Below are 18,607 nucleotides of genomic sequence, written 5' to 3'. Positions count from 1 at the left end.
GGCTTCGTGTAGATCCAACTTCGAGAAGATGCGGGCTCCACGTAAGCGGTCAAAGAGTTCTGGAATGAGAGGCAAGGGGTATTTATTCTTTATCGTGATATCGTTTAATCCTCGGAAATCGATGCACGGGCGGAGCGAACCGTCCTTCTTTTTCACAAAGAAGAATCCGGCACCGGCAGGAGAAGAAGACTTCCGTATGAATCCTCTGGCAAGGTTATCACGAATGTACTCGGACATGGCAGTAGTCTCCGCTGGAGAGAGAGGATAAAATCGACCCCTGGGAGGAGTAGTCCCCGGCCGTAGGTCAATAGGACAATCATACGGACGATGCGGGGTAAAGTGTCTCTGCCTCTTTCTTATCAAAGACGTCCGAAAATGACCAGTATGCGGCAGGCAAGCCTGCAGGACCCGAGGAAACTGGATGAGGAGTGACAGGGAGGACGGGAGCTAGGCACCTTTCTTGGCAAGGGTGCCCCCAGCGGAGAACTTCACCGGAACGCCAATCCAATACGGGTTCATGTGTCCTAAGCCAGGGGAGGCCAAGTAGCAGAGCGTGGGACAGGTTGGGTAGGACATAGAACGAGATCAGCTCCTGGTGCAATGCCCCGATGCGGAGACGCACCTCTTCCGTAACCAGAGACACCGACACTTGTAAAGGTCTCCCGTCAACCGAGGCGATAACCCATGGAGTCCTCAGGGTAATAACGGGAATCTGGTACTTCTTCACCTCCTTCAACCGGATGAAGTTCCCCGCCGCGCCCGAGTCCACATAGGCCACCTCCGAACCACGTCTCTGACCAAAAACCAGCTGCACAGAAAGAGTAAGAGGATGAGAGGAGTGAGACACACCTAGGACGGCCTCTCTTACCTGGCCTAGGTGGAGGAGTTTCCCGGCCTCTCAGGACAAGAACGCACGAAGTGAGACGCGCTGCCGCAATACAAACATAAGCCATCCGTCAATCTCTCCCTCCGGCGCTGTTCCGCTAACTTGACCCGATCTACTTGCATCGGCTCTGGCGCCGGACTGGAGGACGACCCAAGGGAACGTGGACTGGATGGTCTGTGGAGAGAAGCAGAAGGTCTAAGTGGTCTCCTCTTGCTAGCGGCCTCGCGGGCGCGTTCCTGAAAGCGGAGGTCAATCCGTGTAGCCAAGGAAATGAGATCCTCTAAGGTAGCCAGGGTATCTCATCCTGCAAAATTCATCCCTAATATTGCCCGAGAGACCATGCCAAAAGGCCCCGACCAGAGCCTCATTATTCCACCCCAACTCAGAGGCCAAGGTGCGGAACCAGATGGCGTATTGTCCGACCGTAAGAGAACCCTGAGTGAGGCAGAAAAGGGACTCTGTAGCGGAAGCCAACCGGCCGGGCTCATCAAAAACTTTACGAAAAGTGTCCGTGAAGATCTGGAGACTAGAGACTATGGGGTCGTGCCGCTCCCACAGGGGATTCACCCAGGAGAGGGCCTCTCCCTCCAAATGGGACACAATGAAGGCCACCTTAGCCCGGTCAGTGGGATACTGCTGAGGCAGGAGTTCAAAATGCAACCTGCACTGATTGAAAAAACCCCTGCACAGCTTAGGGTCGCCGCCATACTGTGGCGGTTTTCCAAGCCTAGGGGACAGGACAGGATCTGGGCTGCAAGACGGCTCGCGTGCGGCTGCAGACTGAAGGGAGAGCAGCCGATCGTCGACCGAAGCCATATAGGACAGAATATGGGCCTGGGTATCTCGCTGTTGACCCAGCTCCTGCTGGAGACTGGCCAATTGGGAAGCGTTACTGGGATCTGCGGCCTGCAAGGCCGAGAGGCGGGAGTCCATAGTCTTCATAAAAGACATTATATGGGTCTGGTTCTCCCGTAGGAACACTAGCTCCTTTTGGGCGGCGGCCCCGGCGGGGTCCATGGCCTGACTATTCTGTCACGGGGCTTGATACGGGGGCAAGAGTGGACCCACTGGACCGTGACGCCGAACTCTCCCTGAGCGAGCGCACCAGGTGGACCGACCCCTATACAGGGACCGTTTGGGAGCAGGCTCAGGAAGCTCAAACGTCACGGTGGCCAGGACCAGGGGTCGGCTCAAGAGGATGAGCAGCGGAGAGGAGGAGGAGAGATCCGGGGTAACCAGGGTCCAGGGAATGGAGGTTGTTGCGGAAGGGTGAAGGAGAGCAGCGGGAACCAGACTGAAGCGGGGCACAGCAGGCTGAAAAAGGAAGACACAGGGAGGTTAGCAGGGAGACATAGGCTGATGCAGCTACAGGAGCCGGGAGAGCGAGCGAGAGCTGGGGACCAGCGAGAGCAAGCAGGGCCTGAGCGCAGCGAGGAGAACTCGATAGTCAGGCGCCTCCCCTAAGGGAGGGCGGCCTGAAATACCTGCTGGTATCCCCCGATTGGCCAGGCGGAGGGTCTGGATCAGGTCAGGCAGGGGGCGTCCATACGGCAGGACACGCGGTCAGGCCCCCCGGCGCATGCGCAGAGGCACAGTGCGCGCGGCCGAAGGCAGAGGAGGAACGCGCCGGGAGATCGCCTACCGGAACGGAGGACGACTGGCTGAGCGCGCAGGGAGCGAGAGGCAAGAGGAACCCGGACCGGACGCCGAAGCAGCAGCGGTGAGTATGGGGACGGCAGGGACAGTGGGACCCGTAGTAGTAGCGGTGCTAACAGTCTGTCACACATGTTTGTCACACACCAGCAAAAACAAGACACCAGAAGGGTCTTGATTTGAAAGATTGGAGGAGGGAACTTCTTGTGGAGCCAATAATTAGGTTTTGATTCATTTCTTACCATTGAGTCATTTAATTTAATGGGGAAAATCAGGGCAAAATGTAAAGCCATATGCATGTCATATAGATGTCATACGGATAAATGGCTGAGGAAAAATCGCATCATCGCATTACACATAGATTACCATACGGAGAACACACGTGCGACTCTCGGCAGTGAAACTCGGACCGATTTTTGATACGTTTTGGCTTGACTCCGGCCTAACACTATTAATCTGCAGATTAACTAAATATCTACAGGTTAATAGCGTTATCCAACCCATCTGGACCAAGCTAGATGTCTTTAGTTGCCACTGTTAACCTGTCACTCCACTATGCTTTTTTTCTTCCTTTAACATTTCATCAGTACAGAGAATTTTTTTGTATTGTCCTAAGAAAGTTGAGTATCGAGACCCAAACCAAAGTTGTAGGAAAGGTAAAAGTGAAATGTGAAATTTTCTCTTTGAGTATCATCTCTTCTGCCAACTTTAAAATAGTGCTTTGCTAAAACCGGAATAATACTTCTTTTCACGTACGGAGCAGACAATTTCTATAACGAGCTGTTTGCTGTCCTTCATGGTTTATAAATAGCATGGCCGGTCTGCTTTGTCCACCAGCACTAATGATCTAGCAAACCTTAGGTTTTATGTAAACAAGTCATTCTTTTTCGGTGAGCGTGAAGCAAATAATTACTTTCAAAGTTTTCTTCACAAGCATCTCATCATTATGAAAGGCCCATCGGCTTGTTTTGTTGCCAACTATGAATAGTGGCATCGCTAACATTATTTGTTACAGAACAGAGAGTTCTTGAGTGAAAGCTGGGATTGAAGAGCTGTAAGGAATGTGCATGAGATACCATGAGAAGCACCTCACAGAGCTGTAACCTATGTACTGTGCTGCTATGTGAGCAAACCGTAAGACACACTATGAAGTGTGCGAAGAGCGCCCCCTTCCCATTCCTCAAGTACAAGCAGCTGACAGCAGTCTCTCTTCTCCTCCCTCTCTTCTCACACTCAGTTCTGGGTTGGTGTTCAGGGCAGTCATACAATTAGGTGCTGAACCTCTGCAGCCCTCTCCTACACAAACTGTACTCATTGCCAAATCTGCTCCTACAGCCAGGAAGAAAAGGAAAAGGGTGAAGAAGGAAAGAAGAAGGTGATCAGAAGAAGCATCCTTCTTAACTCCTCAGCACAAAGTTTTCCAGGAAGACTGAATGTAGTGCCCTACTGCTAAACTGTCCGCTACACCTGTCCCATATGCTAGGCTTGCTTATAGGACTGTATATATACCACCATATCTGCTTTATTTAGCTCCTTGAGCCACCCATCTCCTATGGTAAGAGCATCATGCCCACTTTTGATGAAGTGCTACAGGAGGCTGGTGAGTTTGGGCGCTACCAGAAAAGGGTCTTCCTCCTACTTTGTATGACGGGCATAACATTCGCCTTTTCTTTTGTGGCCATTGTGTTCTTGGGAGAAATACCAGACAGTTACTGGTGCAGGAGCTCAGAGGTGGCAGAACTTAGTAGGAGTTGTAGATGGAGTCCAGAAGAAGAGAGGAACTTCACTGTACCAAAGCTGCATCTAGACAAGTCTGATCAAATCCTATGTCACACCTATGACATCACATGGCCTACCAATAGCTCATCACTCAACTGTGAGAACCCGATTTACGCTGCCACAAATCTAAGCTTGGAGAAGCTGCCCGTAAAGCAGTGTGAGGATGGATGGGTGTATGAAGAATACCGCACTACCATCATAAGTCAGGTAATGTAAAGTTTACTATAATTTACGCTTTATGGGGACGCTATCCATTATCGTTTATAGACACATTGATAAAGTGTTCTGATTACTAAATTGCTTTGTGTCTGAATTCTGTGCCTGTTGTGATTCAGAACACCATCTTGTTCAGTAGGTAAAGGTACCAGTATTCTTGTCCATCTCACATCTAGTGGCCAAGTGATATAAACATGTGGACGTTGTATCCGTGGAATAATATGGCCCAACTGTCTTAACCTCTCTAAAAGGATTATCCTATAAATCACTATCACTCCAAAAGTTTTAAAATTTACTTCCTCTTCTGGCATCTGCCAATATAGTCCCTTCTTACTCCCTTTCGGAAGCAGTCTTCACACCTATACTGTCATGATACTACAGAATCTATACTGAGAATAAAAAGGCAGGTCGCTCCTTAGTGCAGAAATCCATAATAAAATGGAGACGATGATGCCTGACAGGGCATATGGCAGTGCGCTCACCTGGGCGAGATGTGCAAATACCAGTCACAACCCTGTTTAAAATTCATAGATAGAAGGAATCAGCTGCAGCTTGCGCAAGGTGATGGTCCAGTAAGAGACCTGGCTGTGGGGAGAGTCACTGAGCATGGCTTGTAAGCCAACACTCATCATGAGTTCATTAGGTGACGTTCACATTGCTATACATTTTGAACACTGGGTGGTGCTACACTATGTGAGTAAATCTAAATTAATTTCATCATATAGATGGTATACACTGATAATTTTTATGATTGCAAAAAATGCAATTTAAATGGTAGGACAGTCCTTTTAAAAGCGTTTTTTGAAAACTTGTCCTTGTTTTCACCTATGTCAAGTGAAATCCTTTAATTGGTATAAAAGTATACTGGACAGAGCTGTGAATAATACATTTTCAGAAACTGTTAGGCTGCTTCTACACTTACCGTATTTTTGCTGCCCCAATAGATTTCTATGGGGCTGCAAAATCGACCCGCAAAAATTCCACGGTGCGCCGTGTACCGTACGGCCCTGAGGGCCATATTTGCGGCCGTGATAAAAGATCGAGCTTACTTGTACGGACACAGCCCCCATTACAGCCCCTGTGCATATCCTTACAACCTCAGTGCATTTCCTTACAGCCTCTGTGCATTTCCTTACAGCCTCTGCCATTGCCTTACAGCCTCTGTGCATTGACTTACAGCCTCTGTGAATTTCCTTACAGCCTCTGTGCATTTGACTTACATCCTCTGTGCATTGCCTTAAGGTACCTGTGCATTGCCTTACAGCCTCCACGCATTGCCTTACAGCCTCTGCGCATTTCCTTACAGCCTCCTTGCATTGCCTTACAGCCTATGTGCATTTCCTTACAGCCTCTGTGAATTGCCTTACAGCCTCTGTACATTTCCTTACAGCCTCTGCGAATTTCCTTACAGCCTCTGCGCATTTCCTTACAGCCTCCTTGCATTGCCTTACAGCCTATGTGCATTTCCTTACAGCCTCTGTACATTTCCTTACAGCCTCTGCGCATTTCCTTACAGCCTCTGTGCATTTCCTTACAGCCTATGTGCATTTCCTTACAGCCTCTGTGCATTTCCTTACAGCCTCTGCGCATTTCCTTACAGCCTCTGTGCATATCCTTACAGCCTCTGTACATTTCCTTACAGCCTCTGCGCATTTCCTTACAGCCTCTGTGCATATCCTTACAGCCTCTGTGCATTTCCTTACAGCCTATGTGCATTTCCTTACAGCCTCTGTGCATTTCCTTACAGCCTCTGAGCATTTCCTTACAGCCTCTGTGCATATCCTTACAGCCTCTGTGAATTTCCTTACAGCCTCTGTACATTTCCTTACAGCCTCTGTGCATTTTCTTACAGCCTATGTGCATTTCCTTACAGACTCTGTGAATTTCCTTACAGCCTCTGTGAGTTTCCTTACAGCCTCCACGCATTGCCTTACAGCCTCTGTGAGTTTCCCTACAGCCTCTGTGAATCTCCTTACAGCCTCTGTGCATTTCCTTACAGCCTCTGTGCATTTCCTTACAGCCTCTGTGCATTTTCTTACAGCCTATGTGCATTTCCTTACAGACTCTGTGAATTTCCTTACAGCCTCTGTGAGTTTCCTTACAGCCTCCACGCATTGCCTTACAGCCTCTGTGAGTTTCCCTACAGCCTCTGTGAATCTCCTTACAGCCTCTGTGCATTTCCTTACAGCCTCTGTGCATTTCCTTACAGCCTCCACGCATTTCCTTACAGCCTCCACGCATTTTCTTACAGCCTCTGTGAATTTCCTTACAGCCTCTGTGAGTTTCCTTACAGACTCTGTGAGTTTCCTTACAGCCTCTGTTCATTGCCTTACTGCCTCTGTGCATTGCCTTACAGCCTCTGTGCATTGCCTTACAGCCTCTGTGCATTTCCTTACAGCCTCTGTGCATTTCCTTACAGCCTCTGTGAGTTTCCTTACAGACTCTGTGAGTTTCCTTACAGCCTCTGTTCATTGCCTTACTGCCTCTGTGCATTGCCTTACAGCCTCTGTGCATTTCCTTACAGCCTCTGTGCATTTCCTTACAGCCTCTGTGAGTTTCCTTACAGACTCTGTGAGTTTTCTTACAGCCTCTGTTCATTGCCTTACTGCCTCTGTGCATTGCCTTACAGCCTCTGTGCATTTCCTTACAGCCTCTGTGCATTTCCTTACAGCCTCTGTGAATTTCCTTACAGCCTCTGTACATTTCCTTACAGCCTCTGTGCATTTTCTTACAGCCTATGTGCATTTCCTTACAGACTCTGTGAATTTCCTTACAGCCTCTGTGAGTTTCCTTACAGCCTCTGTGAATTTCCTTACAGCCTCCACGCATTGCCTTACAGCCTCTGTGAGTTTCCCTACAGCCTCTGTGAATCTCCTTACAGCCTATGTGCATTTCCTTACAGCCTCTGTGCATTGCCTTACAGCCTCTGTGCATTTCCTTACAGCCTCTGTGCATTTCCTTACAGCCTCTGTGAGTTTCCTTACAGACTCTGTGAGTTTCCTTACAGACTCTGTGAGTTTCCTTACAGCCTCTGTGCATTTCCTTACAGCCTCCGTGCATTTCCTTACAGCCTCTGTGAGTTTCCTTACAGACTCTGTGAGTTTCCTTACAGACTCTGTGAGTTTCCTTACAGCCTCTGTGCATTGCCTTACAGCCTCTGTGCATTTCCTTACAGCCTCTGTGCATTTCCTTACTGCCTCTGTGCATTTCCTTACAGCCTCTGTGCATTTCCTTACAACCTCTGTGAATTTCCTTACAGCCTCCGTGCATTTCCTTACAGCCTCTGCGCATTTCCTTACAGCCTCCTTGCATTGCCTTACAGCCTCTGTACATTTCCTTACAGCCTCTGCGCATTTCCTTACAGCCTCTGTGCATATCCTTACAGCCTCTGTGAATTTCCTTACAGCCTCTGTACATTTCCTTACAGCCTCTGTGCATTTTCTTACAGCGTATGTGCATTTCCTTACAGACTCTGTGAATTTCCTTACAGCCTCTGTGAGTTTCCTTACAGCCTCTGTGAATTTCCTTACAGCCTCCACGCATTGCCTTACAGCCTCTGTGAGTTTCCCTACAGCCTCTGTGAATCTCCTTACAGCCTCTGTGCATTTCCTTACAGCCTCTGTGCATTTCCTTACAGCCTCTGTGCATTTCCTTACAGCCTCTGTGCATTTCCTTACAGCCTATGTGCATTTCCTTACAGCCTATGTGCATTTCCTTACAGCCTCTGTGCATTTCCTTACAGCCTCCGTGCACTGCATTACAGCCTATGTGCATTTCCTTACAGCCTATGTGCATTTCCTTACAGCCTCTGTGCATTTCCTTACAGCCTCTGTGCATTTCCTTACAGCCTCTGTGCATATCCTTGCAGCCTCTGTGCATTTCCTTGCAGCCTCTGTGCATTTCCTTACAGCCTCTGTGCATATCCTTACAGCCTCTGTGCATTTCCTTACAGCCTCTGTGCATTTCCTTACAGCTTCTGTGCATATCCTTGCAGCCTCTGTGCATTTCCTTACAGCCTCTGTGCATTTCCTTACAGCCTCTGTGCATATCCTTGCAGCCTCTGTGCATTTCCTTGCAGCCTCTGTGCATTTCCTTACAGCCTCTGTGCATTTCCTTACAGCCTCTGTGCATATCCTTGCAGCCTCTGTGCATTTCCTTGCAGCCTCTGTGCATTTCCTTACAGCCTCTGTGCATATCCTTACAGCCTCTGTGCATTTCCTTACAGCCTCTGTGCATTTTCTTACAGCCTATGTGCATTTCCTTACAGCCTCTCTGCATTTCCTTACTGCCTCTGTGCATTTCCTTACAGCCTCCGTGCACTGCATTACAGCCTATGTGCATTTCCTTGCAGCCTCTGTGCATTTCCTTACAGCCTCTGTGCATTTCCTTACAGCCTCTGGGCATTTCCTTACAGCCTCCATGCATTGCCTTACAGCCTCTGTGAGTTTCCTTACAGACTCTGTGAGTTTCCTTACAGCCTCTGTTCATTGCCTTACAGCCTCTGTGCATTTCCTTACAGCCTCTGTGCATTGCCTTACAACCTCTGTGCATTTCCTTACAGCCTCCGTACATTTCCTTACAGCCTCCATGCATTTCCTTACAGCCTATGTGAATTTCCTTACAGCCTCTGCGCAGGCTCTGTTTCTTTGAGATCTATGAGGCTGGGTATACATACAGACTTTTTTTTTTGCAAAGATTTCTAGTTTAAGCTAATTTTTTAAATTTAAATTCCATAGGAATACATCAACCGTAAGTGTAATGCCTCCAGTGTGCAAGTGTTATGATTCTGGACAGGATGGTTCCGCCTCCATCCTGGTCAGCTCAGGGTTAATTTTAGTTTGCCTCTCTTTGGTTCTGGGATGGCTATTTAATGTTGGCAGCTCCTGTATTTGGTGTCGGTGATACCTACGTATAATCAGTTTGTGGTTGCTGACCCAGGTTACTCGTCCGTAAACGTTGTGCCTTTGTGCTTGTGTGCTTTGCTGTGTATGACCCAGTTTGTCCCCTGACTTTTGCCTCTGCATTCTGCTTTGTGCTGGCCTGTCCCTCCTGGTTATCTGACCCCTTGGCTTGTGTCCGTTTACTCTTTGTCTTATCCCTAGGTACTACGCTCTCGTCTGGCTTTTGACCTTTGGCTCTCCTTGACCACGTTTACTGTCTGTGTCCTGCACTCTGCGTGCTCAGTTTCCTTTTCTGTACTCATGCACGGTGACCCCGCCCCCTGGTCATGTGATTACTTAGTGTCAGGTCCTGTGCTCACTGCTTTAGTCTCAGGTCCTTGCGCACTACATGCCTTGTTCCTGCACTCCCTGCACTTTTTCATGTGACCCCTGATAGCGTCCCCTGGACAACGCCAGTGACACCATAGGTGTCATCACAGCAAGAGGGTATGTAGCCTCTTTGAAATGAGCACTGCTGGATTGTCCGTACATGTTCTTCCCCATACATTGCACAAAGCAAGTAATAGAAAAGCCCTTTTTTACTTGAGTATGAGGAGCGAATATAATAAAACACTGTACAGGTGCAGTCAGACAACTATATAAATCAGACGAGATCATAACACAGTGCACAGACTGGCTGGCAGCTGTCCCGACCCAAGAGGAACAGCTGCAGAGAAAAATAGGAAGCTGTCATGAGCAGGTTCGGAAAGACGCTGGCCAGTCCATGCATTGTGGTCCTATCACGGTATGATTTATATGATTGTTTGACTGCACCCTAATATAGAATCCATTGAAGAATGGAAATAAAGTTCCATAGAGGGACTAAGTAAAAAAGTAAAAAAAGTTTTAAAAAAATTGGGAAAATCTAAAAAAAAAAAATCACAAAATAAACAGAAAAAAATATTATACCAATAAATACGTATATTTAGGCAAAAAAAAGTACACATATTTGTTATCGCTGAGTCTGGAACGACTTAATCTATAAAACTGTCACACTAACCTCTTTAGTGAATACTGTATAAAAAATGTGGCAAAAAAAATATTTTTCACAAAACTGCCAAGCAAAAAGATGAATAAAACACGATAAAAAAAGAATTTAAATAAAAATGGTATAGCTAAAAATGACAACTTGTCTTTCATAAAACAACCTGCCATGCAGCTCCATCAGCATAAAAATAAGAGTTATAGCTATCAGAATATAGCGATGCAAAAGCAATTCTTTTTTTTCTTTAAAGTAGTTTTTATTGTGCAAAACTAGCAAAACATAAAAAAAATATAAATATGGTATCACTGTAATCATACTGACCTGAAGAATAAAGCTATCTTATCACTTTTACCACACACGGAATGTCTAAAAAAACAAAAACAAAAAATTATTTCTGAATTGCTGGGTTTAGTTCATTCTGCCTTCCAAAAATCGGAATAGAAAGCGATAAAAAAAATGTTATGTGCTTGAAAATGGTACCAATGAAAACTTTGCCGCGAAAAAAATAAGCCCTCACATGACTGTCAGCAGAAATACAGAAAAATTACGGCTCTCAGAAAAAAAATATTTATTAGTTTAAGACAGCAGCCAAACGTAATAAACAATATAACTTAACTCTGGTTTTGCTGTAATCGCACCAACCCAAAGAATACAGTCATTTTATCACTTACATCACACGAGGAACAGTGTAAAAATAAAAAAGGCAATTCTTCACCTACTGTTGATTTGTTCATTCTGTCTCCCAAAGATTGCAGTAAGGCTCCGCTCACATTTATCTTGGGCTCTACTCTGAGCGCTTACATCAGAGTTTCCATGTAAATTTCTGAAATATGTGATTCAGTCGGAACCTCCAATGCAAGATTCCCTATAATAAGACGATGCCTGGTGTATGATCTGGTGATGTCAGTCTTTTTAGGAGTTTTTTTATTCGTGCACAAAAACGCGGTTGGCCACAGTTTTATTCACCTCTCAAAAGTCATACACCACTAAACAGAGATGAAATGGAGTCTGGAGTAACTCTTCCTGCCTCTTAGGGAATGTATCTGTCAGGGGGTTTAACCTAAATCATGTGTTTCAGATATTTAGATTGAAAGCCTGAAGGAAGAGCTCAGCGTAGTGCACCGGATACTTGTAAACTGATTCAAAATGTTCTCTATCCCAATATGCCACCATTAAAAGCTTTAACTCGGCCCATAAAAAACAAGTCCCCACTCGGGTCCGTCACCTTTTAACAGAAATAAAGGGGGTGTCCAAGTTACTGGTAGCCTAAGGGTATGTGCACACGCTGCGGATTGGGGTGCGGATTTGGCCGCGCGGATTTTGTAAAATCCGCAGGTAAATCTGCAGGTCAAAAGACCTGCGGTTTTACCTGCGGATTGCTCTGCGGTTTTGCCCTGTGGTTTTTCATCTCCACAATGGAGGAGATGGCAAACCGCAGTGGAATCCGCAGAAAGAATTGAGATGTCAATTCTTTCTGCGGTTTCAAAACCGCAGCAAAACCGCGCGGAAAAATCTGCACCGTCTGCACTGCGGTTTTTTATTCCCATAGGGAATAATTGTACTGTACACCGCAGCAAAAACTGCTGCGGACCCGCAGCGGCCAAATCCGCTGCAGAACCACAGCAGAATCTGCAGCGTGTGCACACACCCAAAAGGCTCTGGAAAGGTGACATGGTTCCCACCAAAAGAAATCTAGTGAAATATAAACTCCTAAGTTCAAATGCCCACCTACCTTCTAAGCCCCACTATGTACCTAAACCGCAGTTAGCATCCCCATGTTTGACATTAACGTAGTGAGGAGAGTCCACTTATTTTATGGGTGCGTGGCTCCAGAAGCACAAGCTAGGCACAATGTATTGAGTGCTACAACGTATTAGGCACAACAATAGCATATTTGCAATTTTCACACTCCAACTTCCACTGTGTGTTTCTTTCTGGAAAACACCCATAACGTAAAAATTGTCATTACACTCATAGATGAATTCCCAGAGGAGTGTAAATTCTAAAAAGGAGTCATTTGAAGGGGGTTTCCACTATTTAGGCACAACAGGGGCTCTGAAAATGGAGTCTGCAAATCATACTAGAAAAATCTGCACTGCAAAAGTCAAAAACAGCTCTTTCACTCTCGAACCCTGCCATGTGGCCATACAGTACTGTACATCCTTAAATGTTTTCTTCCACTTTCAGAAAAAATTGTGTAACAAATTATGAGGACTTTTTTTTAGCCATTTCCACTAGTGAAAATAAAAAATCTTGGGCTAAAATAATGTTTTAGTTACACGCGTGTTCAAAATTGTTGCTACACCTCATTTAACGACAGAAAAACTCACAATGGTCACAGAAATAACTTGAATCTGACAAAAGTAATGATCACTAAAAAATCTATGATAATGAACCAATGAAAGTCAGACATTTATTTTCAACCATGCTTCCACAGAATTTAAAAAAAAAAATAAAACTCATGAAATAGGCCTGGACAGAAATGATGGTACCCCTGAAAATAATGTGACAAAAGGGACATGTTAAATCACGGTGTGTCCACTAATTAGCATCACAGGTGTCTACAATCTTTGGTTCAGTGAGTGGGCCTGTATATAGGGCTACAGATACTCACTGTGCTGTTTGGTGACATGGTGTGTATCACACTCAACATGGACCAGAGGAAGCGAAGGAAAGAGTTGTCTCAGGACATTAAAAAGAAAATGATAGACAAACATGTTAAAGATAAAAGTTATAAGACCATCTCCAAGCAACCTGATGTTCCTGTCACTACAGTTGCACATACACTGCAGATGATCCCTGGGGGAGTAGATGGTGATGGCAGTGCAGATGTTTAACCCTCTCCAACCAGGGCTGGCCCCCAGAAATTGTGATGGAAGTAGAAGGCACGGAGTAATAAGGCAGGAGACAAGGAAAGCCACTTTATCATTTACTGTAGTTCAGGTGCAGTTCAGAGGATATATTACAACTCTCACCAGGTTACAGTCTGCTCTGGAGAATGGGAGTTATCCTTCTTTCTGCAGTGACCTGGTGTAAGCTTCCTGCTATTCTAATCCCTTCAGGGACCAAGGCTTCCCAGAGTTTGGAAGTTCTAGTACAGCCTCTACTCACTGTGTTTTCTTCCTCTGGCAACTTGCAGCTTGGGTCCTGTGTGAAGCTCAAATTCCTTCTTGCACAATCCTTCACTGATCCTATTTTGCTGCAGTCTTCCCGGGGGAAACACTCTGCTGTTGGTTGTGTAAACTCACACAGTCTCTCAGCTTATCACCCTGTTCTGAAAGCATGGATGGCCTAGGGTCTGATTCCCTGATTCTTCTTAGCTTTTACTCCTAGAGGGAGCACATGTCATCATGGCTTCCAGGAGCATTCTTCTCCTTCTTCGTCTTCACCACTGAAACCAACAACTCTTGCTCCTCCCCCTCTCAGTTAGAGTATGTCTGCAAAGCTCTAAGCTTCAGACAAGTAAAGGAGTGAGGTGAATTGTGTGTGTGGTCTCTAGCAGAGAAAGCATAACTCCCATTGCTCACAAAATACATACAAAACAGTACATATTTAACCCTTTTGTGGAGGTAAAGACGTAGGGCGCCACAAACTTCTAAACAGATTAAAAGTGAACTTCAAGTTCAAGGAAAATCAGTGCCAGCTTGCACTATCCTTCGTTGTATGAGCCAAAGTGGACTTCGTGGGAGACGACCAAGGAGGACATCATTGTTGAAAAATTATCATAAAAAAGCCAGTCTGGAATTTGCCAAACTACATGTTGACAAGCCACAAAGCTTCTGGGAGAATGTCCTATGAACAGATGAAACAAAATTGGGACTTTTTGGCAACGCATATCAGCTCAATGGTCACAGATGGAAAAATGTAGCATATCAAGAAAAGAACACTGTCCCTACTGTGAAACCTGCGGGAGGCTCTGTTATGTTCTGGGGCTTCTTTGCTGCATCTGGCACAGGGTGTCTAGAATCTGTGCAGGGTACAATGAAATCTCAAAATTATCAAGGGATTCTTCAGAGAAATGTGCTGCCTAGTGTCAGAAAGCTTGGCTTGGCAACAGGTCATTCATCTTCCAACAGGATAATGACCCAAAACACACAGCTAAAAACACCCAAGAATGGCTAAGAGGAAAACATTGGACTATTCTGAAGTGACCTTCTATGAACCCTGACCTAAATCCTATTGAGCATCTTTGGAAAGAGCTGAAACATGCCGTCTTGAAAAGGCAACCTACAATCACGAGACACCTGCAACAAGTTTGCTGTTGAGGAGCGGGCCAAAATACCTGTCGAGAGGTGCAGAAGTCTCATTTACAGTTACAGGAATCATTTGATTTCAGTGATAAAAGGTTGTGCAACAAAATATTAAGTTAAGGGTACCATCATTTCTTTCCAGGCCTGTTTCATGAGTTTTATTTATTTTTTTTTTAATTCTGTGGAAGCAAGGTTGAAAAGCAATGTCTGACTTTCATTTTGACCACGTGTGTATAAAAATGCAATTATTAGTTCGTCACCACAGAATGGTCTAAAATTATGTGATACACCTGTGGTGTCAGTATCCTCACTGAATCATTAGCTGTGTTCACTGAGGGGTACAGTTTGTAAAATGGGGTCACTTATAAAGGGTTCTGTTCTGGCAGCTAAGGGGCTCTGCCAATGTGACATTACCATTCCAGAAAAATCTGCATTTCAATATGGCACTCCTTCCCTTCTGAGCATTGCACTGTGCATGAAAAGTAGTTTCCAACCACATATTAGATATTGATGAACTCAAGAGAAATTGCGTAATAAACGATGAGATCCATTTACTCCTAATAGCTCTTTTAAGAATTAAAAACTTGCGGCTAAAACATTTTATTGGAACTAATTTATTTGATCAGTTCCGCAGCCCATTCTGTGAATCATCTGTGGGTTTAAAATGCTCACTGCAACCCTACACAAATTCCTCAAGAAGTGTACTTTGCAAAATGGGGTCACATGTGGGTGGTTTATGCTGTTTTGGCACCATCTTCAAATGTGACTTGGCGTGTGCAGTAGTCTAGTCATGACAGGTCTGTCCTTGAATAGCACTCCTTCCCTTCCGAGAACTGCCGTTCACCCAAACAGTAGTTTTCCACCACATATAGGGTATTGGTGTACTCAAGAGAAATTGCACAGCACATTGTCCAGCTATATTCTCCTGTTATTCTTCTGTGAAGCACCTGTGGGTTCAAGGTGCTCTCCACACCTTTAGATTAAATCCTTGAGGGGTATAGTTTCCAAAATTGGGTCACTTGAGGGGTTTTTCAACTGTTTAGGCACATCAGGGGCTCTGCAAACGTGACAAAGCATCCAATATCTGTTTCAGACAATTTTGTGTTCTACTTCACTTTGTCAGGCAGGTCCTATTTAAGTGATTTCTTGATTGCTTGAAACAAAGTAAAGTTCATTCAGCTCACCCAATGGAACATAGAAGATGAAGCAACGGATCGTGTCTCTGCCAGATGCCGTGTAGAATAATTTCAAGTGAAGAGATCCAGCTTTGGTGAATAAAATCAAACAGCTTTATTTAACTCCTTTACCCCCCAAGGGTGGTTTGCACGTTCATGACCGGGCCAATTTTTACAATTCTGACCACTGTCCCTTTATGAGGTAATAACTCTGAAATGCTTACATGGATCCCTGTGATTCTGACAATGTTTTCTCGTGACATATTGTACTTCATGATAGTGGTAAAATTTCATTCAAATAACTTGCGTTTATTTGTGAAAAAATGGAAATTTGGTGAAGATTTTGAAAATTTCGCAATTTTCCAACTTTGAATTTTTATGCCCTTAAATCACAGAGATATGGCACACAAAAAACTTAATAAGTAACATTTCACATATGTTTACTTTACATCAGCACAATTTTGGAACCAAAATTTTATTTTGTTAGGAAGTTATAAGGGTTAAAAGTTGACCAGCGATTTCTCATTTTTACAACACCATTTTATTTTTACGGACCACATCACATTTGAAGTCACTTTGAGGGGTCTATATGATAGAAAATACCCAAAAGAGACACCATTCTAAAAACTGCACCCCTCAAGGCGCTCAAAAGCACATTCAAGAAGTTTATTAACCCTTCAGGTGCTTCACAGGAATTTTTTTGTTTAAAAAAATGAACATTTAACTTTTTTTCACAAAAAAATTAACTCAGGTCCACTTTTTTTCATTTTACCAAGGGTAACAGGAGAAATTGGACTGCAAAAGTTATTGTGCAATTTCTCCTGAGTACACTGATACCTGATATATGGGGGAGAACCACTGTTTCGGCGCATGGCAGAGCTCAGAATGGAAGGAGCGCCGTTTGACTTTTTCAATGCAAAATTGGCTGAACTTCAGATCGTTGCCATGTCACGTTTGGAGAGCCCCTGATGTGCCTAAACAGTGGAAACCCCCCACAAGTGACCCCATTTTGGAAACTAGACCCCCAAAGGAACTTATCTAGATATGTGAGAAGAACTTTGAACCCACAGGGGCTTCACAGAAGTTTATAACGTACAGCCGTATAATTAAAAAAACATATTTTTTCCACAAAAATGATCTTTTCACCCCCAATTTTTATTTTCCCTAGGGCAACAGGACCCTAAAAGTTATTGTGCAATTTGTCCTGAGTCCGCTGATGCCCCATATGTGGGTTTAAACGACTATTTGGGTGCATGGCAGAGCTTGGAAGGGAAGCAGCGCCATTTGACTTTTTTGGCTGGAATTGAGATCGGACACCATGTCCCATTTGGAAAGCCCCTGATGTGTCAAAACATTGGAAACTCCCCACAAATGACACCATTTTGGAAACTAGACCCCCCAAGGAACTTATCTAGATGTGTGGTGAGAACTTTGAACCCACAAGAGCTTCACAGAAGTTTATAACGTACAGCCGTACGATTAAAAAATCATATTTTTTCCACAAAAATGATCTTTTCACCCCCAATTTTTACTTTTCCAAAGGTAACAGGACCCTAAACTTTATTGTACAATTTGTCCTGAGTATGCTGATACCCCACATGTGGGGGTAAACCACTATTTGGGCGCATGGCAGAGCTCGGAAGGGAAGCAGTGCCATTTGACTCTTTTGGCTGGAATTGGGATTGGAAGCCATGCCGCATTTGTAAAGCCCCTGATGTGCCTAAACAGTGGAAACCCCCCACAAATGACACCATTTTGGAAGCTAGACCCCCCTAAGGAACTTAACTAGATGTGTGGTGAGCACTTTCAACCCCCAAGGACTTCATAGAAGTTTATAACGCCCAGGCGTATTTTTTCCACAAACATGATCATTTAGTCCCCAATTGTTTTATTTTCCCAAGGGTAACAGGAGAAATTGGACCCCAAAAGTTGTTGTCCAATTTGTCCTGAGTACGCTGATACCCCATGTGTGGGAGAAAACTACTGTATGGGCACACGTCAGGGCTCGGAAGGCAAGTAGTGACGTTTTTGAATGCAGACTTTGATGGAATGGTCTGTGGGTGTCATGTTGCCTTTGGAGAGCCCCTGATGTACCTAAACAGTGGAAACCCCTGACAAGTGACCCTATTTTGGAAACTAGACTCCTTAAGGAACTTATCTAGATGTGTGGTGAGCACTTTTAGCTCCCAAGGGCTTCACATAAGTTTATAACGCCCAGGCGGGAAAATAAAAAAAATCATATTTTTTTCCACAAAAATGATGTTTTTGCCCCCAATTTTTTATATTCCTAAGGGTAACAGGAGAATTTGGACCCCAAAAGTTGTTTTGCAATTTGTCCTGAGTAAAACACTGTTTGGGTGCATAGCAGTGCTTGGAAGGGAAGGAGCACCGTTTTACTTTTTCAGCTCAGAATTGGCTGGAATTGAGATCAGATTCCATGTTGCGTTTGGAGAGCACCTGATATGCCCAAATAGTGGAAACCCCCCCATTCTAACTCCAACCCTAACCCCAACATACCCCTAACCCTAATCTCAGCCCTAACCCTAGCCCTAACCCTAACCCTAGCCCTAACCCTAGCCCTAACCCTAACCCTAATGGGAAAATGGAAATAAATACATTTTTTAAATTTATTATTTTTCCCTAACTAAGGGGGTGATAAAGGGGGGTTTGATATACTATACATGGCGGGTTTTTATGTTTGGCAGCTATCATACGCTAAAAAA

At 44.8% G+C, this 18,607-nt stretch overlaps 1 protein-coding gene across 1 annotated transcript in view; it reads left to right on the top strand.

Moving 5' to 3' along the window:
• Positions 1-3,776: 3,776 nt before the first annotated feature.
• SLC22A3 (solute carrier family 22 member 3) overlaps positions 3,777-18,607 on the top strand; it is a 469,228-nt gene continuing 454,397 nt past the window's right edge. The window contains exon 1 of the mRNA XM_073560189.1: positions 3,777-4,525. Within this exon, the coding sequence (XP_073416290.1) occupies positions 4,106-4,525 (420 nt within the window). The 5' untranslated portion in view covers positions 3,777-4,105. The remainder of the gene's footprint in view (positions 4,526-18,607) is intronic.

Source organism: Dendrobates tinctorius, unplaced genomic scaffold, assembly GCF_039654945.1.
Source record: "Dendrobates tinctorius isolate UK_male_01 unplaced genomic scaffold, ASM3965494v1 ptg000293l, whole genome shotgun sequence".
NCBI lineage: Eukaryota > Metazoa > Chordata > Amphibia > Anura > Dendrobatidae > Dendrobates > Dendrobates tinctorius.
Note: the sequence above shows the minus strand (reverse complement) of the source record. Positions and strands in the feature narration are given on the sequence as shown.